This window comes from Pristis pectinata, chromosome 6, assembly GCF_009764475.1.
Source record: "Pristis pectinata isolate sPriPec2 chromosome 6, sPriPec2.1.pri, whole genome shotgun sequence".
In the NCBI taxonomy this organism is placed as follows: Eukaryota; Metazoa; Chordata; class Chondrichthyes; order Rhinopristiformes; family Pristidae; genus Pristis; species Pristis pectinata.
This window is the reverse complement of record NC_067410.1, coordinates 63,766,584-63,794,012: the sequence shown is the minus strand read 5'-3', so window position 1 is coordinate 63,794,012 and position 27,429 is coordinate 63,766,584. Positions and strand designations below refer to the sequence as shown.

Below are 27,429 nucleotides of genomic sequence, written 5' to 3'. Positions count from 1 at the left end.
TATTAATCCTACTTTAACCCATTTTACTCTCTTCACATTCCTATCAATTCCCCCCAATCCTACCACTCAGCTACACAGCAGGGGCAATTTACAGTGGCCAATAAACCTATCAGCCCTCACATTGTCGGGCTGTGGGAGGAAACAAGAGCATTCGCAGTAAACCCACATGGTCGTGGCGAGAACCTGAAAACTCCACAAGGACAGCACCCAAGGTCAAGATCGAACCCAGGTCTCTGGCGTTGTGAGGCAGTGGCTTTACCAACTGTGCCACCATGCCTCCCACTGAATTATGGTTAGTTCTTGTTGAATACATCAAATAAGCAAGTTCCAGTTTCATTCTGGTTAAGCGGTTCCTCCAGAAGTTGAAAGCACTGATGTGGCTGTGAGACATTGGGATGGGGGAGATCCACTCAGTTCTCGCCTGCGTTGAGTGAACCAAGAGTGGCTTGGCAGTGGATTGGGCACCATATTGGCTCTCTTTGCCCTGGATTAATGAAGGGTTCCTGCTCTATAATACTGACAGGGAGGCATGTATGTGTGTTCCTGTGGTAACTGAGGACAGGGTAGAGCTCAGCTCCAGTGGCCTCAAGATTTACACAGTCTGCTGACTCTATTTTGGAATATATATCCAGATTAAAGAGGATGAAATGTGAGGACTCTATCTGACCAGTAGTGTAGCCCAGGTGGGTTTACTTGTTGGAGTAGATTGTGACAGGAGCAACAATGCAATGGGTTTTCCATTTTGGAGCAACGAACAATCTGCTGGAGGAACTCAGTAGGTCAAGCAGTATCTGTAGGAGGAAAGGAATTGTCAATGTTTGAGGTCAAAACCCTGCATCAGGACTGAGAGTGGAAAGGGGAGATAGCCAGTATAGAGAGGGGAAGGGGTAAGACAAGGCCAGAGGTCCACCAATCACCTTTGGCCCCTGTCTCACCACTCCCCTCTCCTCTTTATACCGTTATGTACCCTCTGCCACTGACGCAGGGTTTCAATCCAAAACGTCAATAATTCCTTTCCTCCCACAGATACTGCTTGACCCACTAGTTCCACCAGGAGATTGATTGTTGCTCCAAATTCCAGCATCTGCAGTCTCTTGTGTCTCCATTTTCCACTTTGGACCCTGAGTCAAGTAGGGTTCCCCTGGGTTTTAGTAGCGTGTAGGTGTGATATCGAGATTTATTTGATGCTGCAATACCTATTAAAGCAAATGCCAAATTTCATTGGTGCAATTTTCCAATCTGTTTCAATGGAGAGAGGGAGAATGCTAAGCACAAAGACCCCACTGCCCCTTCCCCTGCCATGGGAGAACTTGAGACAAGTTCCTTTGGTTCATAGCTCAGTGCTGGTGTGTCTTTAGTCACCTTCAGCCAAGGTTTATTCTGATATTTGCTACTATCACACAGCTATTTTTTTGGCATTTTAAAGGTGCTGCTGATGTCGCTGAATCCCCCACACAGACCAGGAGTGATGTCAGCCAGTCCCTGATCAATAAGATACTTGCACAGCGCCTTGAAGGAGTGGATTCAGCAGCTTTGACACTGTAAGTAGCTGAAGTCAATCGCTGAGAATGGTGGTCTGACAGACCCGGAGGGAGTGGAGAGGGAGGAAGTGGGTGTTAGCTTGGGAGAGGTTGAGCTCTTCCTTTACTTTCCAACCTCTACTATCCCCATTCTTCAAGCTAGACAAAAATCTGTCCAGTGCCATGTCTACCTCTCACCAGTTGAACCAGTATTTGCTTGGAGAATGTCCCAGCAAGTTACTGTAACCCATAAACACTAGCCATCCTCCTACCTTGTTCGTATGTACTCAGATATGGCTCTACTCATTAACAGTGATATTAGATGTCGGTGGGACCACAGCAATAAGCACTTGGGACTAAAGATCTGTCATCCGTGGTGATGTTTCTTAAATCAGTATGTAGATTGTCCATCTAGAGGAGGGGCCATAATGGATCTGGTATTGAGAAATGAGCCTGGCCAGGTGTCTGACCTTTCAGTGGGGGAACAGTTAGGGAACAGTGACCACAACTCCTTAAGTTTTAAGGTAGCTATGAATAAGGACAAGTATGGACCTTGTGGGAGAGTATTAAGTTGTGGTAGGACAGAATATGAGAGTATTAGGCAAGAACTAGGGAGAGTTAATTGGGAACAGCTGTTTTTGGGCACATCCACATCTGACATGTGGAGAGTGTTTAAAGACCAACCACACAGAGTATAGAGCAGGTATATTCCAGTAAGAAGGATGGCAAGGTAAGAGAGCCTTGGATTATGAGAGAAGTGGTGAATATAGTCAAGAAGAAAAACAAAGTGTATGTAAGGTTTAGGAAGCTAAAATCAAACAGAGTCCCTGAGGATTATAAAGAAGCTAGAAAATAGCTCAAGAAGGGAATTAGACAAGCCAGAAGGGGCCATGAAAAGTCCTTGGCAAATAGGATTAAAGAGAATCCCAAGGCATTCTATAGATACATCAAGAGCAAGTGGATAACTAGGGAGAGGGTAGGACCACTCAAGGATAAAGGAGGGAACATGTGCTTGGAGGTGGAGGACATGGTTGAGGTCCATGGTTGAGGTACTTTGAGTTGGTACTTACCAAAGAGAAGTACGTGGAGGATAATGAGATCAGTGTGGAGTGTACTAATATGCCAGGGCATTTTGAAATAAAGAAAGAGGGTAATGTTGGGCCTCTTGAAGAATGTTAAGGTTAATAAGTCCCCAGGGCCTGATGAGATGTACCCCAGGTTTTTGAGAGATGCAAGAGATGAGACTGCTGGGACCTTGACCAATATCTTTGTGTCCTCTCTAGCCACAGGCAAGGTCTGGAGGATTGGCGAGTAGCTAATGTTGTTTCATTGTTCAAGAAAGGAAATAGGGATAATCCTAAAAAGTATAGAGGTGTACAAGATGATAAGAGGCATAGATCGAATGGACAGTCAGAGACTTTTTCCCAGGGCGACAATGGCTAACATGAGGGGGCATAATTTTAGGGTGATTGGAGGAAGATATAAGAGGGATGTCAGGGTAAGTTTTTTACAGTGGTGGGTGCGTGGAACGCACTGCCGGCAGAGGTTGTGGGGGCGGATACATTAGGGACGTTTAAGACACTCTTAGATAGCCATATGAATGATAGAGAAATGGAGGGCTATGTGGGAGGGAAGGGTTAGATAGATCTTAGAGCAGGATAAAATGTCAGCACAATATTGTGGGCCAAAGGGCCTGTACTGTGCTGTAGTGTTCTATGTTCTATAGACTGGTGGGTAGGGAAGTTTTTGGAAAGGATACTTGGGGATAGGATTTATGAGCATTTGGAAAAGCATGGCCTAATTAGGGACCGTCAGTGTGGCTTTGTGCGGGGCAAGTCATGTCTTACTAACTTGATTGAGTTTTCTGAGGAGGTGATGAAGGTGATTGATGAAGGTAGAGTTGTGGATATTGTCTACATGGATTTTAGTAAGGTGTTTGACAAGGACCCTTATGGTAGGCTTATCCAGAAGATTGATCCAGAAGATGCATGGCATCCATGGTGACTTGGCAGTTTGGATTGAGAATTGGCTTGCCCATAGAAGACAGAGAGTAGTGGTTGATGGGATTTATTCTGGCTGGAGGTCCATGACTACTAACGGTGTTCCACAAGGATCCATACTAGGACCTCTGCTGTTTGTGATATATATGTATAAATTTATCAGTGTGGATTATTTAGACTTGGAGGAAAATGTGTATGAGTTCACAGATGGTACAAAGATTAGTTGTGTTGTGGATAGTGTAGAAGATTGCCAAAGAATACAGTGGGATACAGATCACTTGCAGATATGGGCGGAGAAATGGCAAATGGAGTTTAATCTGGCCAAGTGTGAGGTGTTGCACATTGGGATATCAAATGCAAAGGGACAGTACATAGTTAATAGCAGGACCCTTAATAGTGTTGATGTACAGAGGGATCTTGGGGTCCAAGTCTATAGCTCCCCGAAAGTGGCTGCACAGGTTGAAAGGTTGGTAAAGAAGGCGTATGTCATGTTTACCTTTATTAGTCAAGGAACTGAGCTCAAGACTCAGAAAGTTATGTTGCAGCTTTGTAAAACTCTGGTTAGGCCACATCTGGAGTGTTGAATTCAATTCTGGTCACCCCATTATAGGAAGGATGTGGAAGCTTTGGAGAGTGTACAGAAGAGGTTTACCAGGATGCTACCTGGATTAAAGGGAATGTGCTATAAGGAGAAGTTAGACAAACTTTGTTTTCTCTGGAGTGGTGGAGGCTGAGGGAGACCTGATAGAAGTTTATAAGATTATGAGATGCATGGATAGAATAGACGGCTGGTATCTTTTTCCCAGGGTTGAAATGTCTAATAATACTGGAGGGCATGCTTTTTAGGTGAGAAGGGGGTAAGTTCAAAGGAGATGCATGGAGCATATTTTTTACACAGAGTGGTGGGTGCCTTGAATGCACTGTTCAGGGTGGTAGTGGAGGCAAATATGATAAGAAGCTTTTAAGAGGGTCTTAGATAGGCACATGAATGTGAAGAGAATAGAGATATGGGTATTGCATAGGCAGAAAGGATTAGTTTATTTAGGCATTTAATTACTTTGGCACAACATTATGGGCCAAAGGGCCGGTTCCTGTGCTGTACTGTTCTATGTTCCATGTTCTAAGTGCTTGATCAGATGCTTACCTAATTTCTTTTTCAATCTTAACGTAGTCCAACATCCAGTGATGACTCCTGTTGCAAAGGAAGCACCAAATGAAAATACATTGGGCCTTGTTATTAGGTCCTTCCGGAATAAGGCAACAGATTGTCATTCACTGGGGAAGATATCAGATGGTATGCGAGGGAGATAGGGCCTTAGTCTCTTACCCTCTAGGCCAACATCACTTGGGCCAATTTGTTTCTCCATTTCAACTTTTCCTCTCCTTGGGTCCATTCTTTTAAGATGCTCTTTTCCCTCTTATGCTGCTTCTTGTCACTGTCCAATGAGGGGGACAGGGGGCAAATGCCATCACAGTTCACAAACCTTTCTTAGCCTGGTGGGATGTTTCTGAAGATGGCTGTGCACCTTTCAAGACTATCCTTCTGTTCCAGTTGATATCATCTTGATGTTGTGCTCCCACCCAGATCTAACACCATTGTTACCATGTGTACCTACATAGATTCAACAGGATGAGCAGAGGTCCAGTGTGTTTGAGCCACTATGCTCATAGCTCCAATGATATCCCTCTAGAAAATACTGGACTTTCTAGCTTTTCCTAGAAATCTAGAAATTCTAGAGAGGTGGATTTACAACTGGTGAGAGGTGGATCTACAACTGGGAATGTGGTCAGCAGAGTTTGGAGAGTAATTTAAGAATAAGGTCCCCTAATATCAGAGATCAGCCTCTCCCAACTCAACCTCCAACATAAACTGTGTTGATTACACAAGAATTTGGTGATAACAAACCCAATGACAGCTCCCTTTAGATCACTGGTTAGTGGTGAATGTCTATATAAAGAGAATGCACTGTTCCTATGGGGGAAAAGGAAATGGTGCTCTTTAAGCCATTAATTGCATCTGTGATGTAACCATGTGCACCCCTTGGACTCACATACTGTTCTTCCAATATTTCAGGATTCCAGCAGGATTTCATGAGGCTCTTCATGACTATGTTCAGCAGGGTGTGCTCAAGGATGCTGAACATGTAAACGGCACATCCACAGATTTGTGGCAACTCAGGCTCTTGCTCAGCGTACTCACCAAAGATCTCAACAGGTAGGCATGTGTTCTAATTAGCAGCATCTCAGAGGCTGTACACCAACTATTGCTCAGCAGATAGATGCATGCAAGGCACTGACAGTAACTCAGGGCAGGTTCGTTACATGGCATAAAAAACAAAAAATGTTGGAAACACTCAGCAGGCCAGGTAGCATCTGTGGAAAGAGGAAGTGAGTTAATGTTTCAGGTCTGAGGCTCTTTGTCAGAACTGGGAAAGGGAGAAAACAAATTAGTTTTAAGTTGCTGAGAAGTTGAGCGAAGGATAGAAATGGCAAAGGAATATCTCTGATAGGCTGAGACCCAATGGGGTTGATGCGGCATGTAGAGGCAGATTATGCTTTTTTGTCTTGTGTTATGTGTAGTTAATGGCAGGATTGTGGGACATGCCCAGCAAGTCAGGCTGCACCAATGGAGAGAGAAAATCTGAGGCAATATTACAGATTACTTACAGTAGGAAAGAGTGAGTTGCCTAAAGTCCTGAAGTCCGGAGGTTGCAATGTACCCAGGCAGAAGAGGAGGTGTTGTTCCTCAAGCTTGTGTTGGTCCTCAATGCTACAGTGCAGGAAGCCACAGACAAAGAGGTCAGAGTGGGAGTGGAATGGGCATTAAAAGTGGCAGAACTGGACATACTCATTACAAGGTCTCAGTGATCTGTGGTTACCCCTGGAACTCTTATCGTTCACCATGTGTTTTCTCATTCAGTGTATAGAGCAAATGGGATAGATTGAATAGTGGTTTGGTGAAGAAGATTGTATATTAAAAGCCTTTATATTGTGGGCATCATGGAAGGCTGAGAGAGGACAGGAATTCCACAGTTTTGTGATCCTGGGATAAAATGAGTTTGGAGCTGGATTTCAAGAATGAAAAAGCAGTGGGAAGGAAGACACAGTAGGATAGGAAAGTACCAGAGTCATAGAGTTATACAGCAAGGCAACAGGCCCTTCAGCCCAACTGGTCCATGCCAACCAAGATTCCCATCTAAGCTAGTCCTATTTGCCCGCCTTTGGCCCACATCCTTCTAAACCTTTTCTATCCATGTACCTGTCCAAGTACTTTTTAAATGTTGTTAATGTACATGCCTCAACCACTTCCTCTGGCAGCTCATTCCATATACTGACCACTCTCTGGGTGAAAAATCTGCCCCTCAGGTTCCTATTAAATCTCTCCCCCTTGCCTTAAACCAATGCCCTCTAGTTCTTGATTCCCCAACCCTGGGAAAAAGACTGTGCGCATTCACCCTATCTATGTCCCTCATAATTTTATACACCTCTATAAGGTCACCGCTCATTCTCCTACACTCCAATGATAAAAGTCCCAACCTACTCAACCTCTCTCCATAACTCTATTCCTCGAGTCCCAGCAACATCCTCATAAATCTCCGCTGCACTCTTTCTAACTAAATGGCATCTTTCCTATAGGACGGTGACCAAAACTGAACACAATATTCTAAATGCAGCCTCACCAATGACTTGTACAACTTCCCTACTTCTATACTCAGTGCCCTGACTGATGAAGGCCAGCATGCCAAATGCCTTATTCACAACCCTATCTACCTGCGACACCACTTTCAGGCAACCAACTACTTGTACTTCTAGGCCCCTCTGTTCTACAGCACTTCCCAGGGCCCTACCTTTCACTGTAGAAATCTTACCCTCATTTGTCTTCCCAAAATGCAACACCTCGCACTTATACGAATTAAACTCCATTTGCCATTCCTCAGCCCACTTACCCAGCTGATCAAGATCCCTCTGTAAATCCTGATAACCATCTTCACTGTCAATGACACCACCTATTTTAGTGTCATCTGCAAACTTACTTACCATGCTTTGTACATTCTCATCCAAATCATTGATATAGATGGCAAATAGCAATGGGCTTAGCACTGAGCCCTGGGGAACACCACTAGTCATGGGCCTCCAGTCTGAAAAACAATCTTCCACCCTTTGCTTCCTACCAACAAGCCAATTCTGTATCCAATCAGCTGGCTCTCCCTGGATCCACGTGATCTAACTTTCCATAGCAGCCTACCATGGGGAGCTTTATCAAAGGCCTTACTGAAGTCCATATAGACCACATCTACCATCCTGCCCTCATCAACCTTCTTGGTTACTCCTTCAAGAAGCTCAATCAAATTCGTGAGACGTGATGTTCCCCGCACAAATCCGCACTGACTATCCCTAATGAATACCTGTCTTTCCAAGTGCTTGTATATCTTATCCCTCAGAATTCCCTTTAGCTGATAAGAAACAATATGAGGACATTAAGAGGATTGGTGATAAAATTGATAGGGACAAAAATAGAGATTATGAGAATAGAAAGTGATTGAAGGCTAGAGGTGAGATTGTGTGAGTGTAAGGTAGGGTAAGGAGAGCCTCTCTGGGGTTGGGTGGAGGATTCAGACCCTGGCTGAACCTAGTCTTCGCAGAAAGTTACACGTTGTTGAAGGGAAAGCAGGTGGCTGGGTCAAAAGAAGAAACTGAACTTCTTGAAGAGTATATAATACAGCCGACCCACAGTGTAAATGTTCAAGACTGAGAATAGAACAACCGGTGGCCAAATCCTGAAGCACAGGAAGATATGGTTTCATTAGTAGAAGGTGGAAAAATAAGTTAATCTTCTTGAGATAATATAATGAGGACTAAAATATGAAAAGGACCCAATTTAAGTCTTTTTTTTTCATCTCTGGTCTTGAGCATATTGTCCTTCTGCTTTACCTGTGCTCAGCTCTGACAGTATGACTGAGTCTTCAAGGGAATAAAGGGGAAGCTGGCTATTGGGGCAGTTTGTTTCTACTTTTGCAAGTTTACCTGGAGTATGGGTTATTATTGGTACGGGGTTGTCATTGCTAGTGGAACTTATTCCCTTGGTGAAGGAATGAAGGAATAAAAATTTATACTCCAGGTAAGCTTGTAAAGGTGCAAACTGACTGCCCCAACGGCCATTTGGGAAACACTTCCCCTTTATTCTCTTGACTCAGTCATAATGCAAGGGTTTACCAAAAGCAAAGCAGAAGGATAATGTGCCCAAGACTAGAGGTGAATAAAGTTCTCATATTTCAATCCAGTCCTCAGAATATTATCTTGACTGGATTAACCTGTTTTTCTTCCTCTACCTGTGTCCTTCTGCAGTGCATTCCAGTAGGAGTGACTGCAACTGAAAAAGGGCAGAATTTGTGACTGATTCTCATCCATCAATGCTGAGCCGAATCATTGCATCTTGACTAGAATCAGCTCATTCAACACACATCAAGCATCAGACATTGAACCTGTTTTGACAAATATCACAGTGTACAGTGCCTTTGTGCACTGAGTTAGAAGACGTCTCTGTTACTGTGACAGTTGCATTCCTCGACAATGCACTAGGGGCATGTATAGCAGGTGATGTCTATACTTTCACTGCCAAGTCCTTCACTGCCACATGACTCCAATTTATTCTGCTGCTAAGGTTTAACATAAGGGTTATAGATTGTAGTTAATACCATTCTATCATTTGGGTTTTCATGTGTTTCAGTGAGCTAATTCAGATAATGTCGCCACTTGAGGCATCACAGAAACTGCTTGACAATCAGCCGTTGCCTGGAGGAAGCATGCAGAGCCAGGTCTGGTACTATGACAACATACACGATTAAAGTATAAAGCTGAATGTGAACAATGGCGATTCTAATGTTGAGTGGGTTTTTGAGAGATTGGGGGAAACAGGACTGGGTGTAAAACACACTCATCGGTGTAAGATTCAGGATGGGGTCATTTTAACCTCTAGAAGTCATTTAAACCTCTAGAAGTTATTTAATATTTGTGACAAGTGGATCATTTAAACACTGCTGATGAAAAAAGAAAGACCATTGTGCTATCCACGATGGGAAATGATGCTGGGTGGAAAATGCATTCATTGCTTCAATCTGAGGTTATATTAATTCCCATATTTTGGTAGTTATTACAAAGCCTTCACCCAAAAATAGGAAATTGGATAGGCACTGCAGAATATATAATTTACGGTGCTAAAATGAAATTTGTCTATCTGGATTGTTCAGCAGTAAGCCAGCATTGACTGAACAGGATGAATGGCTTCCTTCTGCGCCGTAAGGGTTCTACAATTTAATGATTTCATAAATGGAACATCTAAACTCTGCTAATGGAAGGAATGCCAAGGAGAATTCCTGTCTTCTCCATATATGGATTACTTACCAACCGTGTTTTCTTACCTGTGGGATAAATATTGGAAATGTTCCCTGTTTTGTGTCTGCATCAAATTAGAAAGTAAAGTCTTATCAAAACACATGCTCAGGCCCAAGTGAATTGCATGTGAATTATAGGTCCCATGTTCCATAGTTCCACACACTCTGTTTGTGTCTCGCTGCTGGTTATGGCTGACAACAAGCCAATCAAATTGACAAAAACACCTAGCAAAAACACCAATGCTCCCCACTGAGTTTAATCATGCAGAAAAGCAGCTGAAACGTCCCCTGAGTCTCCTCTTTAATTGCAGCCTGCGATGACTCGATATCAGACTGCAATCAACAGCAATAAACAAAGCTGGTGTTTCATAATTGCTGTGTGGCTTTTGGTACCAGTGAATCTATCTCCCCGGGCAGTTCAAAATGTTTTCTTGTACAGTTCTTCCCCCACCTTAATTCATTTCTTCCTTTCCTGAAGCCTTCTCACATGCTCCCTGGTGGCAAAGGCAACTTTGTCCTTGATTCTGTATTTGTTACAAAATAAGGCTTGCAATTCCATCGTGCTTTTATGACTTCAGAACCAACCTGCATTACAGCCAGTGAAGCAATTTTGAAGCGTTGTCACTATTGTAACATGAGGAAGTAAGTCAAACCACCAACACACCAGTGGGAGTTAGTAGAAACAATGCAATGCTAGCGCCATTAAATGCAGCAATTGTCTCTCCAAAAGATAGTTGCATGCTAGACTGCCGAGGTAATTGGTTCCTGCTCAAGCCCCTTGGAATATGCTTTGCTATGATTATTCTGCTGTCTGTATGGTTGGATGGAGCTTTCTACTGAGCTCTCAGTGCACCTGTGCTGCTGTGGGTGAATCTTCTCCCAATACTAACAAAGGGGCAAAGTGACTGCCCATATGATAGTAATAGCACTTCGAAGTAATTTGTTAATTTAGCATCATTTTAGGATGATGCTGATTGATTTAATGATATTCCATATGAGATTTTTAAAATGAGGTTGTGAGTTTGTTTTAACATGCAGATACAGCAAGTAATTGAGAAGGCATTTTACTGCAAGAAGATATGAATACAGGAGTAGGGACATCTTGCTCTAGTTTTAGAGGGAGTTTCCATCTGGAACATTAAGAATAGACTTGGTCTGCCTAAATAAGATGAGCTCGGGTTTACCAGCTTGATTCCTGGAATGGCGGGAACGCCATATGAGGAGAGATTAAGCAGACAGGCCACTTATTCTCTAGAGCTTTGAACAATAATTGGTAATTGGTTTGTTATTGTTACATGTACTGAGATACAGTTAAAAACTTTGTTTTGCATGCCATCCCCTACAGATCAGTTCAAAACATGACTGGATTGAGAAAGTACAGGGAAAAGCAATAACAGATGTAATGAATAGATCTGCTGAAAGAAGCTTGCAAAGAGTCATCACGTTCCAGTGCCTTAATAAGAGGTCATCTCATTGAGATATACATCATTCTTAAGAATTTTAACAGCATGGATGTGGAGTTGATGTTTTCCCTGGCTGGGATGTCTAGAACCAAGAGTCAGTCACAAAATTAGAGATTGGCCATTCAGAACAGAGATGAAAACAAAAATCTCTTCACCCAGAGGTTAATTCTCTCTCCATGAGGACTGTAGAGGCTCGGTGACTGAATATATTGAAGAGTGTGACTGATGGAATTTTGAATATTAAGGAAATCAAGACATAAAGGTTTAGTTGCACAGAGATAAAAGATCAGCCACAACCTTATTGAATGGCGGAGCAGAAATGAGAGGACAATGGCCTACTTCTGCTTCTGTTTCTTGTGTTCTAAGGTTGTGGACCAGATGGATTCTACAGGAACTGTTTTTCTTCCTCGTGATCCTTGTAGGGCAGGTGTTCATGTTTGTTCAACTCTCATTCTGAAAGCGGCCGGGCCACCAGGGGGATTGAGTGCCCCAAGACCTTTGTTGGGACGTGCCAGGACTTGTATTCTCCAGCAACATCACATGGTAGCATTTCAAACCATCCTTTAAATCCACATTTTCTGTTGTTTTCAAACGCCACCATGTTTGTCAACAGAGGAATTCCTGGAAACGTATATTGTTCATTTAGGCCCAATAAACCTGCCTGCATTTGATATAACAATTCCATATATTCAGACTACAACATAAAAACACAAGAAAATGGGAGCAGGAGGAGGCCACTCAGACCCTCAAGTCTGCCCCAACATTCAATGTGATAACAGCTGATCTGGCCCAGGCCTCAACTCCTCTTCTGTGCCAGTTCCCCAAAGCCTTCAATTCCCCGATCTTTCAAAAACGCAGACACAAAAAACTCTACAGATGCTGGAATCTGGAGCAATACACAAAAAGTGCTGGAGGAACTCAGCAGGTCACGGAGGAAAATAAACAGTCGACGTTTTGGACTGAGATCTGCTTTCTCTTTAAGTACCTCTGGTGATCCAACCTCCACAAACCTCTGGTGTACAGAATTCCAGAGATTCACCACCTTCTGTGAGTAAATGTTCCTGTTCACATAGGTTTTAAATGACTACCCCCTAATCTTATAACTATGTTCCCTTGTTCAATTTTCCTGCACTAGTGCAAACGTCTTGACATCTATCTTGCCATGCCCCCTCAGGTTTCAATGAGATCATTTCCCATTTTTCTAAATTGTAAAGTAATATAGATCTAATTTCTGTAGCCTTTCACCTGAACCCTCAAATACACATCCACATTCTTACCAGATCCAAGTCCTGTTAACCATTCTCCTCATTACATCAGTAAGATCTTTAACAGGGTCCCACATGGAAGCCTGGTCAAAAAGTTACAGCCTTATGAGATACATGGCAAGTTGGCAAATTGGATCCAAGGATGACTTGGTAATAGGAGACAAGAGGGTGATGATGAAGGGTAGCTTTTGTGATGGGAAACCAGTGACCAGTGATATATCACGGATCTATGCAGGGATCAAACAACCATGTTGTTTGTCATATATGTTAATGATTTGCACATGAATGTAGGAGGTATGGTTAGTACATTTGTGATGACACAAGAATTGGTGTTGTTGATAGTGTGGAGAATAGTCTTAGGTTATAAACAAAATCGATCAGTTGATAAATTGGGCAGAGCAATGGGAGATAGAATTTAATCCCAATAAGTGCAAGATGATGCAATTTGGAAGGTCTCATCAGGGTAGAATATATACCATGAATGGTAGGGCCCTCGGGAGTACTGTGGAATGGGATCTTATTGTACAAATCCATGGTATTTGTAACCCCATGGTGATAGCCCATATAGATAGGGTGATGAAGAAGGCATACAGGATGTTGGTCCTTTTATTAGCTGGGGCATAGAGTATAAGAATATGGAATTCGTGGTACAAGATTATAAAACTTTGGTTAGACCATAGCTGGACTATTGTATGCAGTTTTGGTCACCACATTATAAGAAGGACATGAATGCACTGGAGCGGATGCAGATTCACTAGGACATTACTTGGAATGGAATATTTCAGTTATGATGAGAGACTTGATGGGTTGGGTTTGCATTCCTTGGACTAAATGCTGTAAATGGGGTTAGTATAGATTTATACTTGATGATTGGCATGGATGTCGTGGGCTGAAGGGCCTTTTCTTTTGTTTATTATCTCTGTGACTCATATTGCACATTCAGTCTACCCAACTTCACACCATGTGCCTCATAGCTTTCTTCCTGCCCTTTAAGCATACCTACCACTCCCTTCTTACCCAACCCCCCACCACTCCCTTCTACCCAATCCCCAACCACTTCCTTCTATTCATCCTCTTACCATACCATTCTATCTCTTCCTCCTCCAAGAACACACTAAAGAGTCTGATGACCCCTCTGCATTGTTGGCTTCAGTGCTCCTTTTTATGTGCACAAAATTTCTTTGCATAGTTTGACTTTCATCTATTTCCTTAATTGTAACCTGTGCAGAATCATTCAGTGATGATCCTGTGTTGTGCTTTGCGTTGTTCTCCTATCCAGACTGACCTTCAACAACTCCCTTCTGCTCAACATATTGACTGTTAACGATTTTTAAACTCCTACCAGACACGTCCACTCTCTCTGGCTCTCTCTGACAGATCCCATATCCTAACATCTTCTGCCTCTTGTAATTTGGGGAGCACTCTTCCTTTTCTTTGCCATTAAAGGCTTGGATTGTGCTGCCTGCACGCCCTCCTCTCTCTACCTTTAGAAACCACACAAAAACCCATTGTTATGATCAAGCATTTAGATACCTATCCAAACCACAACCTCCCAACCCCCACCTTCCTTACTTCTCTTAATTTATTTACTTCCCCTCACCGTCGTCAATAAAGGACTTTTGAACATTTCCTAAATTAAACCTGCACGCATTAAGTTTTCACCACAGTGAATAGTTTGGCAGTATCAGTTTTAATGACTCCTTTAGGAATCTTTTCGGTGGATTAATTCAGAATCTCTTTACCAAAGGGAACAAATGAAACTTCTTCAAATAATTATGGGAAATGCTGTAAATGCTCTGCAGGTCAGGCAGCACCTGTGTAGAGGGAAACGGTTAACGTTTCAGCTCCATGACCTTTCATAAGAAATTCCTTGAGTTCCTCTCAGAATTTGAATTCCCGTTCCCATCAGGTTTGCCGCTGTATTACTTCAGTGACGATTGTAAGGCAAGGGATGAGTGATCTGATCTGCAGTGTTTCCTGCTGCGGCTGACTTCAAATCAACCTCCCTTTGAAAGAAACACTAATCTCATTTTTAATCTTGCTGCAGCTCAGTTGAAAAGAGTTTGCACTTTGTCCTTTGACGCACAGCAACCAGTGACGCAGACCTCAGTAAAAATAGCGCAGGGGAAGTCTTGGCCACTACTGAATGGGTCTCACACAGCTTCTTCTGCTTCACTTACACTCTCCTTCAGAGTTATAAAAGATTACTTTTAGGATTTTTAACGTCTTACTCTCAAACATTCCCGATCTTAGTAACTTCACATTTGGTGACCAAGCTTTCAGCTGTCAAAGTCCAAGTTCTAAAATTCCCTCCTTAAGTTCCCTGGATCTCTATCACCTTTCCCTTGCTTAAGAACCCATCTCTTATGGCTAGTTACTCTTCTGTTCCCTAATGTTGCTTGTCACCATTTTTTGTTGTTGCTAACTCAACTGTGAACCACCCTACGGTAGCTTTTTTTTACATGAATAGTGCTAAATTAATGTATGTTATTAATATATTTCTTCTCTCCACCTCCTTCAGAACAGTGACAGTTTGACTTCTTAAACTTGATTGCAAATGACTCTCCATTTACACTTATAATTCTTAGAATCATAGAAGCATACAGCATAGAAACAGGCCCTCTTGTCCCACCTCATCCATGCCGACTGTGATACCTATCTATAGTAATTCCATTTGCCTGCATTTAAGCCCTGATCTCTTTACTCCTTTCCTACCCAAGTAATTATCTGAGTGACTTTTAAATGTGGTAATTGTATCTGCCTCTACCACCTCCTCTGGCAGCTCGTTCCAGACATTCCCCATCCTCTGTGTGAAAAAATTATCCCTCAGGTCAGTTTTAAATTTCTCCTCTCTCAACTTAAACCTGTGCCCTCTAGTCCTGGACTTCCCTGACCTGGGAAAAAGATTCTTACTTTCTATCCTATCTATGCCCCTCGTAATGTTATAAACCTCTATAAGGTCGCCCCCTCAGCCTTCTGCGTTCCTGTGAGAATAAACCCAACCTATTCAATCTCCTCTTTTAACTCAAGGCAGCTGTAGTCAAGCTATTCAACTATGATGGACATCCCTGTTCTCTGAATATTTTTTTTTCATTAGTGGCTGTGGATTGTTAATGGATGGGAGAGGGAACCCTGGCTTCTCCTTCCCTCCACCCATTCATTTTCTTTGGCTCTGGTGCCTGTCTGACTAATTCCAGCCCCTTCGAACAAACCCAGTGCGGTCTGGACAATGAATCAAAAGGAGATTAGGACTGCTGCAACTTGTTGGTTGATGTAGCTGAGTTCCACACAGAAACTGTGCACTTACCACTGACCCTCAGTGCAAAGTGTTGTGAGCCATATTTTGCTAGATTTGACCCCAGGCAAAGAAAATTACAACACAGGGAAGAAATTCTTTAGCGCCTTTTGCTACATCAGCACTCTTGGTGGGGTTTTGGCTTTTACTGTAGGCAGCTCATGGTCAAAACAGTTGTTAGAGTGCCACACAACGACCTTCTGCATGCTGTTAAAGGTGCAGGCAGACTTCCAAGAACATCTGCTTTAGTGATGTTGGCTGATGGATAAGTATCCATCAGGTCATCAGGGAGAACTCCTGTGTGTGAGATATGGTGCCGTGGGATGTCTCACACCTACCTGAGATCTGACAGAATCCTTGCACAATCCCATGAAGGCTTCCTTTCATTGAGGTTAATTTACATTTACTAGATGCGTCTCTGGGAGACATTGCCCTGACAGCGGCAGTCAGCTTCTGGCATAGGTGGCATTCATGGGTCGATGATACTATTTTTACCTCTGAGTCTGAAGTTTCAACCTCCACTCTGGAGACCTGGACACATAATCTAGACTGGCTCTTTGTTGCCATTTTGAGGGATAGCTGCAACACTGGAGGTGCCATTTCTTGGATGAGGTGTTGAAGTGATGATCCATCCTTCCTTCGGGTGGATGTAAAAGACCCCAAATCACTATTTGAAGATGAGCTGGGAGATCATCTCACTTTGCAGTGGGATTATCTCCCACATCTCTGGAGATTAGCTGACAGCACACAGAAGTTAGCTCAGCAGTCAGAACTTTTCTGATCCACTGGAGGTTATTGCCATGTTCTCTGGGAATTTGCTTACTTTTTCTCTGTGTTCACTTATGGTTATCCATTCTTTGGTGAGGGAGGGGGGGTGTGGAGAGAGAAAGAGTGAGAGAGAATTGAAGTGACCAGCCAACCTGTCGAACCTGTCGATTCAGGTTAGCTGATCACTTTAACTCTGCAAGTTTCACGTTTGGCTCATATTTGCAAATTGGGTGGAAAAATGAAACAGGAAGTTTCTTACTAAACAAATGTAATGCCATCAGGAAACGATGAGAGACAAAGAATAATCATTAATTATTGATATGGTTGTTTGTAGATCACCCCTGAAGCCAATATCAAAAAATTGATTTCAACGGCTGCAGAACTGAACAGAATGCTCGTATCCATGGAAAACCAGGTAGCCTAATACTAAGTAACATCAGGTTTATTGTGGGACATTGACACACAGTGGGACATAGCAATCCCGCTTAAGGCTACTCTTCGGAAATGATTGCCACTCCTTTTGGTTTAAAACTGTGTTCTTTTCCGACATGTAAAGTAAGCTCTGCGGCTCCTTTGTTTACTGAATATAAAGGTCTCACTTTCCATCCCTGGTCCATATTGTCTACCTCACCTTGGATGGGCTGATGATGTGTGAGCTTCAGTTTGAAGGTTCGTGTTGCTGCATCACATGAAACTTAGTCTACAACCAGGTTTCTCAGTAGTGAAATTATTTACTGCATTTCCATGGAAAATACAAAGTGTTTGTTGAAGTAATGATCTAATGCTCCATACCTTGGAGACACAAGAGACTGCAAATACTGGAATCTGGAGCAATAAACAATCTGTCTGATGCAGGGTTTTGACCCGAAATATCGACAATTCCTTTCCCCCAACAGATGCTGCTCAACCCACTGAGTTCCACCAGCAGATTGTTTGTTGTTCCATACCTTGAGTGGTGATGAGAGAAACACACAGGTGTTGTACTGGGTTCAGATGTTCACTGGCTCTGCATATCAGAAATATGTCAACACCGAATCTCACAAACCAGGAGTGTTCCCTGTCTCTCCTGAATTTCTGTTGTCTTTGCATGCCCTCAGCAGCTGGGGCATTACCATTAGGTTTGCCCATTCTGAGCTAGCTTGCATTGTGCCTTCTCTTGAAAATGTTTTCTGTTTAGTTATTAGATAAGGCATTGATATTAAGAGGACGTATTGGGGCGGAATTCCAGAGCTTAAGGCCTTGATGGCTAAATGCTTGCCAGCAGTGGTGGAGCAATTAAGTTCAAAGATGAACAACAGGCTAGATTTTGAGAAGGGCAGATATATTGAAGGGCTGTTGCATGTCAATGTAGGTGAGTAAGAACAGGAGTGAATGACAAAAGGGACAATGTGGGCTATAATACAAGCACAAGAGTTTTTGATGCCTCAAGTCATGGACTTTAGGAGAGGCTGACCAGAACTGTGCTGAAGTGGTCGAGTCCAGTGATACCATAGGCACAGACAAGGGTTTCAAACTCAGATGCAGGGACAAAGCTGGGAATGGAAAATGCTGGAAGTACTCAGCAGGTCATGAGGCATCTGTGGATAATGGAAAAGGTTCTACATTTCAAATCGATGACCTTTCAGGGGATTTTCTGATCTTTCTTTAGATTTCCAGCATCTAGTTATTTTAGTTTTTCCAACAATGGTGGTAATGGTAGGACTTGGTTATCTTGTGGATTTGTGGTCCAAAGTTCATCTTGGAGTTGAATGTGATTCCAGGGTTGCCAATGGTCTTCTTTAGTTTCATGCAATTGCCATGCCAAATGATAGACTCAGTGACAAGGGAACGGAGTTAGTGAAGGAAACCAAGAACCATGGCTCCTGTTGACAAAATTGTTAGTCGGAGGAAATTTCTGCCCATCCAGAAATGCCCATCCATTATACAATCAGTATAATCATTTGGAGACAGACGATTGAAGAGGTGTGGTGGCAAATGTAGGCAGGGATGTGGAACCTCATGCTATGCTTTTGGATATTGTTTGCAAATTCTGCACATGGACAGAAAACAGGAGCGGCCAAGGTTAAGAAACCACACCAAAAGTTACAATACAGGAGCAAGACAAGGAGCCACTGCTGGTCATTCTCTGGCTATAATTAGATGAATTAGAATGGATCCAGACAAGTGAGGTACTACTCATCGAAACAACAGTGGAGGAGAAGTGAGTCATTAACTATTCCAAAGGTTGCAACACAGGTCAAAGAGGGACAGATTTCCTTTATCACAGTCAAACACATATCACAATGAATTCAATGGATAATTAGGAGGCTGAAACCACATTTAGTCTAGACAGAGTTATATTGATTACCTTCTCCAAAGTACATGAGTGAATCATTTGGTTTTGTTCTACATCCATGTCACTTTCACTGTTTACTATCAGATTTTCTTTAGAAATGTTATCAAATTCATAAGCTATTTAAATAAAAACAGACAATACTCAGCAGGTCAGGCAGCATTCTTGGAGAAAGAAATGGACTCAATGTTTCAGGAAGATGACCCTTTATTGAAACAAGCTCCAGAATACCATGTACTCTGATGAAAGATCATTGACCTGCTGCATAGCCGTTTTTCTCTCTCCATAGCTGTTACCCGACCAACTAAGTGTCTCCACCATTTTCTTTTTTTTACTTCCAGTATTTGCATGTTTTTCTTCACAAGCTATTAATTTGGTCTGTAGATTATTAGTCCAGGAATCTGAGTTGCTCATCCACAATGACCACTTCCTAATATACCCAGGTTATCAGAGGTGATATAGCTCACGTACCCAACAAAATTCAGCAATCTGGATAAGAGGGAAAGCTGGCAGGAGAAGAAATGGGTGGGGAGCACACCGATTGACTCATTTTTGTCCCATTCTATTGCTAACTCCCTTGCACAGGTGAAAGATTATGAGCCTGAGACTCCAGACACAGATGTTGAAGAGCAGCACTTGCAAATCTCGCCAGTGACTTTTGAGGTAGGTAATTTCATTTTTCAGTAACATTCACAAAGTCAATTGTTCTTATTCAGATATAGTGAGTTTGTGTGGGTCTCCCCTCATGTCCAGAGGTCCCCCTCGACATGCTTACCATCTCAACCTCCCTCGATCCTCTGTGCTTACAAACTATCCACTGCTTCTTCAAATCCCTTTTCTCTTCAGATAACTTGTAATTGGTTAGAGCTCAACTAAGGAGGAAAAGGGAGAGCAACCAAAGACTTCATATTTACTGCTTAGGATGACGATATTTTATTTTTCAGGTGAAATCGGAAAGCTTTGGAATACTCTTGAAACTCCATTTGAAAGTGGATGTAGAGCACGGGAAACTAATCATTAAGAAATCAAAGGAAGGGCCAGAGGATAAGTTTTATAGTCACAACAAAAGTAAGGACTCTGATCAATGATTTTTTTTCCATTTCTCACCCTTGCCTTACTATCTAGTGTGGCCTGCAGCACACAGCATTGCTTATTTCTATCTCTTCTGAAGATGTTTCTCAAGCACATATAAAATATACCTGCCATCCGCTGGATTCAGACCTATATAGCTTATTGTAGTGCCAGTTTGCTCCTGTTTTATTCTACATAACCAATAACACAGAAAGCAAGCACAACCTGTCAGATGCAACAGCCCTCCCTCACTTTCCATCCAATGATGTTCCTTAGTTGGCCCAGGATACCTTTAGGTTAATTAGTATCTCCAATTTACTTTGTTATACATGTGGAACTGCTATCATATGTTAGCTGATTTCAGTTTTTATACATGACATTTTGACCTTTTCACCAAGACCCTTTGGGTAATGCCAAATATCCTTAGGTGTTGATATCCCTTGATTTCTGTGGTTAGAAAGAATGGTTTATATACTGTTTTGTATGCCCTTGTGACATTCATAACCACCTGTGATGCACCTTGTCACTTTATAACCTTGGAAACCTGGAAGCCAACTGTTGCATAGCAAAGTCCCGCAAACAGGGTTATGATAATGACATCTGTAGATCTTGGGTGATGGATAAGTGTTTCCCAAGACACTTGGAAATAGTCCCCATCTCTTGATTGAATGATGTCAGGCACAGCTCAGTTTAACTTGCCACCCAAAAACTGGTGCCTCCATCAATGCAGCCCTCCTTCATCATTGAACTGCGTACAGGTTAGGAAGTTGTGGGCATGCTATGTTGGTGCCGGAAGTGTGGCGACATTTGCGGGCTGTCCCCCAGAACACTCTACGCAAAAGATGAATTTCACTGTGTGTTTCGATGTACATGTGACTAATAAAGAAATCTTATCTTATCTTAAATCATCTGCTTAAGTCTTGCTCACAGGTCTAGATGTATTACAATGCAATACAACATTCATGTGTGTTATGCAGTGCAATCTTAATCCAAAATAAAATGCAAGGAAGATTTGCTGTGATTATGGTCCACATATGCATGGATGGCATGAGTCATTCATGCAGAAGCAAGCCCCCACTGGGCTTGTGAGGGGTTGCTCAGTTCTACTTAAAGTGAGCCCGGCTGAATGGGGGTCCCAGTGCATGGAGTCTGATGTCTAAGGTACACCCCTGTTTAAGTAAAGTAGCAACAGCTCCACCCAATCTTCATGGCATCATGATCTCCACTCATTTACGAGGCTGCTGCTCTTCAAATTCCTCTGATCTGTAGCTTTGCCCTCTCCAAATCACTTGTCTCCTGCAACACTCCCCCCTCCTCCCACCTCTGCCCTGACAATCTATTGACCTCTCCATAGTCCTCATTGATTGCAAGCTTTACCTGCATCCTGATCTGGCTGTGCTCTCCTCCCAAATCACTAGGCCAACTCTCATCAAGTCCTGATCACCGACCCTACCCATCGTCCCCCAAGCCATTGGTTTGATCCATGCGCTGTCCCCAATCCCAAGCAGCCAATGACTGACTCCCTCCCCATGATTCAACCTCCTCCAAACCATGTCATCCCTGATCCCAGGCAAGGCCTTTATCCTCCCTTCTCCAGGTCTTGCACCTGCATTCTTGACTTGCCTGTTTACCTTTGCAGACTCTTCCTTGAAATGCGTGGTCTGATCTATAGAGCCTTGAGTTTGCAGCACGATGTCCATGAAATATCCATTTGTTGGCGCATTGTACACTACCAATAACACAACTCTTCCAGTGCCATATAATTTCTAAACCACAACTTTCTCATTCAGTGGCAAGAGTGCTGGCAAAGTGCAGCAGCTGACACAACAGGTCACTTAAGTACATGTTGGGATTGTCTAATCATATTTACATGTTCACTCACACTGTTAGATACCCTGGAACACCAGTAGAGTTATTGGTGCCTTCTGACTATGCAGGAAGCCCTGAGCTGTTTTGGGGTCATTTTGCTGTTAATAACATATTTTAGTATCTGGGATATTGGTATTGTTACTGATACCTTTTGATCCCCACCCCCCAACTGTCTGAGGTCCCTTGGTCAATTTGTTACTGATGTTGGCCTCATTCTTGTTTCAACAAAAGTCTGAAGGCAGGAACTTTGATGTATCTAATGACACAAAGTTCTGCAAGATATACCAAGTTGAGCAGGTCTGAGCCTGGCCGGCATGGTGGCATCAGGAGTGTAAAATACTCAATGTGACTCTCAAAAGAAGTGACGTGAAGTGATTAACCATCTGGCCTCTTATGGAAACCACTTGTTTCAGTTTTGCAGTTAATCAAATCACAGAAGTTCCACAACAAGTTGGTGATCGTCATTGATTCAGAGATAAAGAAGACACAACGGAAGGAGTATGTCTTCACCGACTCCAAGGTTTGTCATGAGTACCCTACCGAAGTATATGTGTTTCTCACCCCTAAATGAGGTTTAGGTTGATCATATCCAATCCTGCACCATTCCAATCTCCCTTTACCTCAGGACTCAGGAACAATTGTTCCTTGTCCATCAATGTCACCAACTCTGTTAACCTACCTAAAAGATTCACAGCACTCTTATCCTGTGCAATACACTTCCAACTCAATGTTCTGTGTAACACATTTCCATCTTTGTTACCCTGCATAATACATTCCCAACTCAATGTTTTCCTGTGTAAGATAGTTCCCACTCTGGTGACTCAGGATCCAAAAGCATCCTGTGAGTGCGAAGATCCCTGCTGATAACACCGAGCTTAATACATCTCTTCACCCTATGTCTCAAAATTATTATACAATGTGTCAGGCTTTTATTCATCCAGAACTATCCTTCCGGAGTTGTTTCCTTAAATACTCTGCCTCTCATCGTCTCCATCCTTCTCTTACACCACTATTCCTTGGCAATACCTTGAGTCATCCGTTGTTATCTTAGCATACTTTTCTGTATGGTAAACTTACTCTCTAGTTAAAGGCATTATTATTGTTCTTCTTGAAAGATGAATCTTGAGCAGGACATCCACGTCAGGTACTGCATTAGTTGTGGAGAGTTTAGGCTCCCTCTTTCGCAGTCTACTCCCTCTTGCCCTATGTCATTGTGGGGCTGTGTTAATAATCTGGAAATCAATATGATGCAGAACTGTGACCCAGAGCCCTCTACATAATATCAATGAGCTTTAGGTGCCAACTGTACCTCTTCTTCTGAAGAGTCATGTGTATCGAACACCTTCTGACTGTTGAGCAAGGAAGCTGCCAACAGAACAAGACACATGCTGGACTGGGAGTTAAATGGGAGAAGGTGTGTAGAAGAGGGAACAGTGGGAACTGGAGTTGGGGGTGAGGTGAATGTGGGCAGTGAAGCGTTGTTTGTGCAAGCTGGCACCCGACCCCATTATTGCTCTGGAACCAGTTGACTGGGCCTCTATGGATTTGGAAAAGCTGAGCAGAGCCTTTAGTTCTACATCTATTCATTTTGTGCTTCCCTTCGTCTTTCTGTTACCAGAAGCGGGAAGGGTTCTGCCAACTTCTGCAACTGATGAAGAATAAACATTCAGATTTTCCAGAACCAGACATGATCAACATCTTCATCGGAACCTGGAACATGGGTAAGGGCCACTGGAGAAAAACTGTTTCCTAATGCAGGGCAGCCCTTGGGAGTTAGTTCAACAATACTGCAAACAATCTCAGACCTCATTTAATCAGTATGACAACTTCTCTGTTATCATAAGTCCTGTGCACCACACTCCGAGCTCACTGTTATCCTGTGTAACACAGTCCTTGCTAACTGTTATCATGTGTAACACAGTCCCAGCTCACTGTTATCTTGTGTAACAGTCCTAGCTCGCTGTTTTCCTGTGTAACACAGTCCCAGCTCGCTGTTTTCCTAACATAGTCCCAGCTCACTGCTTTCCTGTGTGACATGGTCCCAGCTTACTGTTTTCCTGTGTAACACACTCCCAGCTCACTGTTATCTTGTTTAACACACTCCCAGCTCACTGCTTTCCTGTGTAACATGGTCCCAGCTTACTGTTTTCCTGTGTAACACACTCCCAGCTCACTGTTATCTTGTTTAACACAGTCCCAGCTCACTGTTATCCCATGTAGCACAGTCCCAGTTCACTATTAATAGCACTGAGCTCTGTGTAGGACAATGGCATTGAGCTATGTATAGGATAATAGCACTGAGCTATGTGTAGGATAACGGCATTGAGCTACAGTTAGTGTAATGATGCCGAACTACGTGGAAGATGACAACACTGAGTTACAGGTACAGTAATGATGCTGAGCTACAAATGTGGTACTGATGCTGACTTACAGGTAATCCGGATACCAGCAGCTTAAAAATCCAGAAATAAAAGAATGATATCAGTGAAAATAAAACAAAAATAAATTGGTTTACTAATGCCTGCCACCCTTCCACAATCTACGTGACTCTAATCAGACTGAACATGGTTGATTCACCTCTTTGCTTCAACAAACCTCAGTGGAGAGCATTACAAAGGTTACAGCTGTTCAAGGGGATGGCTCACCATAATTCTTCAGGCAACTTGGGAGGGGAAGTGAATTCCAACTGGTCCCACAATGCCCAATTCCTGGTAATGCATGCAGTCATATGAGTTTCAATGTTTTCACACTGGGCTTGCTGGAAGTTCCCTGGAAACAAGGCAAGAAAAAGTACTGGAGCCTGGTGACTGAGAGCTTGCTGGCAGAAGTCCCCAGGGATACCAAACTCCAGTCAGTTATTTAGAAGTGTGCTCTTCTCCTCTGTCCTTGTGCTCACTAAACTTATTTGGATCCCAGTTCACCAGCACCTTGCTTTTAAGATTCACATCCATGTGCTTAGGTCCCTCACATATTTCCTATCTCTCTATCACTCCAGCCGTATCCAGTCCTACAATCCCCTGAGTGCTCTGCCTCTTCCTCACACTCAATTTCTTTTGGTCTTCAACTGACAAGGCCCAAAGCTTTGGAATTCCCTCTCATCATCTCTGTTAGTCATCAAATTGTACACCACTGGAACAGGCCCATCAGCCCACCATGTCTATGCCAACCATTAAGTACCCATCTATACTAACCCCAGCACTAGGGCCATAGCCTTCTATGCCTTGGAGATTCAAGTGCTCACCAAGATGCCTCTTAAATGTTGTACGAATGCCTGCTTCCATCACCCACTCAGGCAGTACATTCCAGCTTTCACCCTCCGGATGAAAAAATCCTTACTCAGATCCCCTTTAACTCTCGTGTCCCTTAGACTCTTCTGCTATAGGGAAGTGTTTCCTACAGTCTACCTCATCCATGCCCCTCATAATTTTGACAACCTCTTTCAGTTTCCCCCTCAGCCTCCTCCATTCCAAGGTAAACAAATCCAGCCTGTACAGTCTCTCCTTGCAACTGAAGTGCTCCAACAAAGGCAACGTCCTGGTAAATCTCCTCTGCATTTACTCCAGTGCAATCACATCCTTCTTATAGTGTGTCTAAGACTTCTCATAAGACCTACCTCTTTGAACAAATTTTTAGTTGCTTTTCAACTTCATATGATTTGGTGGCAAACTTTGTCTGATAATGACAAATATGAAATTCCTGGGATGTTTCTTTAGGCCAAAGGTGATATATAAATTCAACTGTTGTTTAGGTAACGCCTCTCCTCCTGCGGACATACGATCATGGTTCCAATGCCGAGGCCAGGGGAAAACTCGGGATGACACAGCTGCCGACATTCCCCATGACATTTATATTATTGGCACTCAGGAGGATACCCAGGGGGAGAAGGAGTGGGTGGAGCTGCTCAAATCCACACTGAAGGACATCACTTATATAAAGTTTAAACACGTAAGTGTACTGAAGTATATTTAAGTCCTTTCTTACATTGGGATTGGAGAGAGGGTTGCAGAGTGGCTGGTTAAGTCAATGTTGCTCCAAATTTTCATAGGTGCTGATGGAATTTTGGAACCACTGCAATCCCTGTAAAAGCAGAAGAAAACAGAGAATGCTGGAAATAGTCAGAAATTCAGGTTGCATTTAGTGAGAGAGAAAGACAGAGTCAATATAGCAGGTTAATGACCTTACGTCAGCCAGTTCTGGTACAAACTAGAAACTAAAATTTCAGGTTACCAGCCTTTCCAGTTTGTATCCAAACTGGCCATTTGGTGCAGGTGCAGGGAATAGATCTGCCACATAATCAGTACTGCGAATATTCAGCATATACAATGCCAGAGTGCAAGAATATGATTATGGGACCTAATCTACACTAGCCAAAGTCGTGTGTCTCATAACCAATGCATGGGCTGCATAAAACCCCCTCCTGCTCCAGCAGCAACATTTCTTCCAGCAGTACCACCAGGAACATTAACAATTCCACCAACAACACAATCAAAACCACCACTAAAAACTTCATGAACACTGTTGCCAGCACCAAGGGCATACGGGAACAAGACCCACCTGTTTAGGCCTTGAGTATGATCTGTCTTTAAATACTGCAGCTGATCTGTGGCCTGATCTATATTCCCCATATCCCTTAATACCTTTGGTTAACCAAAATATATCAACATCCAATTTAATGTTAACCAATTTAAAATTATCAATTGCAGTTTGGGAAGGAGTTCCAAACTCCCAGTACCATTATGTCAGGAAAGTGTTCCTAAATTCACTCATCAAAGGACCGGGTTTAACATATAGACTGTGCTCACTGCTTCTCCTACCCCTGCACCAATGTTACCACACAGCAACACTGAGTACAACAAATAAAATATGCCACAAGAAATTAACTTAGTTTTTCAATTTTGATCTTACTAATTGTACTTTTTTTCCCCATAGATTGCAACACAGACCTTATGGAATATCCGGATAGTTATACTGGCAAAACCAGAACATGAAAATCGGATCAGTCACATTTCTACGAGCAGTGTCAAAACTGGAATAGCCAACGCTCTTGGTACAAACATTGTGGAACACTGTCATTGTATTGGGGAACACCTACAGTGAATTGTTTTCAAACATAGTGGATCTCCACAGGGCTTTGTGTTGGCTTGGAATAGACAGACACTTCCACAGATTTGGACTGGATGGTAGAGTGGGTCACACTGGGACTGGGTGGTACAGTGGGCACACACCACGCTTTCACACTCTGGGACTGGGTGCTACAGTGGGTCACACAGACTGGGTGGTATAGTGGACACACACTGTCCTTTCACACTATGGTACAGTGGGCCATTGTCTAAGTTTAAGTGGACATTGTCTCATTACATGATCTGGGATTGCCCTGACTTTTCACCTCCATGAAATAGATATCAACGTATATGAAGGAACCTAATTTATCACTCATTGTGACAAACTTTGGGA

The 27,429-nt window shown here is 42.9% G+C and overlaps 1 protein-coding gene across 3 annotated transcripts in view; it reads left to right on the top strand.

Moving 5' to 3' along the window:
• Positions 1 to 27,429, top strand: part of inpp5d (inositol polyphosphate-5-phosphatase D) — a 112,718-nt gene that overhangs the window by 39,125 nt on the left and 46,164 nt on the right. For 2 of the 3 annotated variants that reach the window (XM_052017723.1, XM_052017722.1), the window contains exons 4-14: positions 71 to 292; positions 1,427 to 1,541; positions 5,595 to 5,735; positions 9,249 to 9,336; positions 17,038 to 17,118; positions 19,621 to 19,698; positions 19,980 to 20,103; positions 22,389 to 22,495; positions 23,594 to 23,696; positions 25,724 to 25,920; positions 26,905 to 27,022. In XM_052017723.1, coding sequence (XP_051873683.1) covers positions 71 to 292; positions 1,427 to 1,541; positions 5,595 to 5,735; positions 9,249 to 9,336; positions 17,038 to 17,118; positions 19,621 to 19,698; positions 19,980 to 20,103; positions 22,389 to 22,495; positions 23,594 to 23,696; positions 25,724 to 25,920; positions 26,905 to 27,022 — 1,374 coding nt within the window. The remainder of the gene's footprint in view (positions 1 to 70; positions 293 to 1,426; positions 1,542 to 5,594; positions 5,736 to 9,248; positions 9,337 to 17,037; positions 17,119 to 19,620; positions 19,699 to 19,979; positions 20,104 to 22,388; positions 22,496 to 23,593; positions 23,697 to 25,723; positions 25,921 to 26,904; positions 27,023 to 27,429) is intronic. The other variant, XM_052017724.1, reaches the window with a different exon arrangement.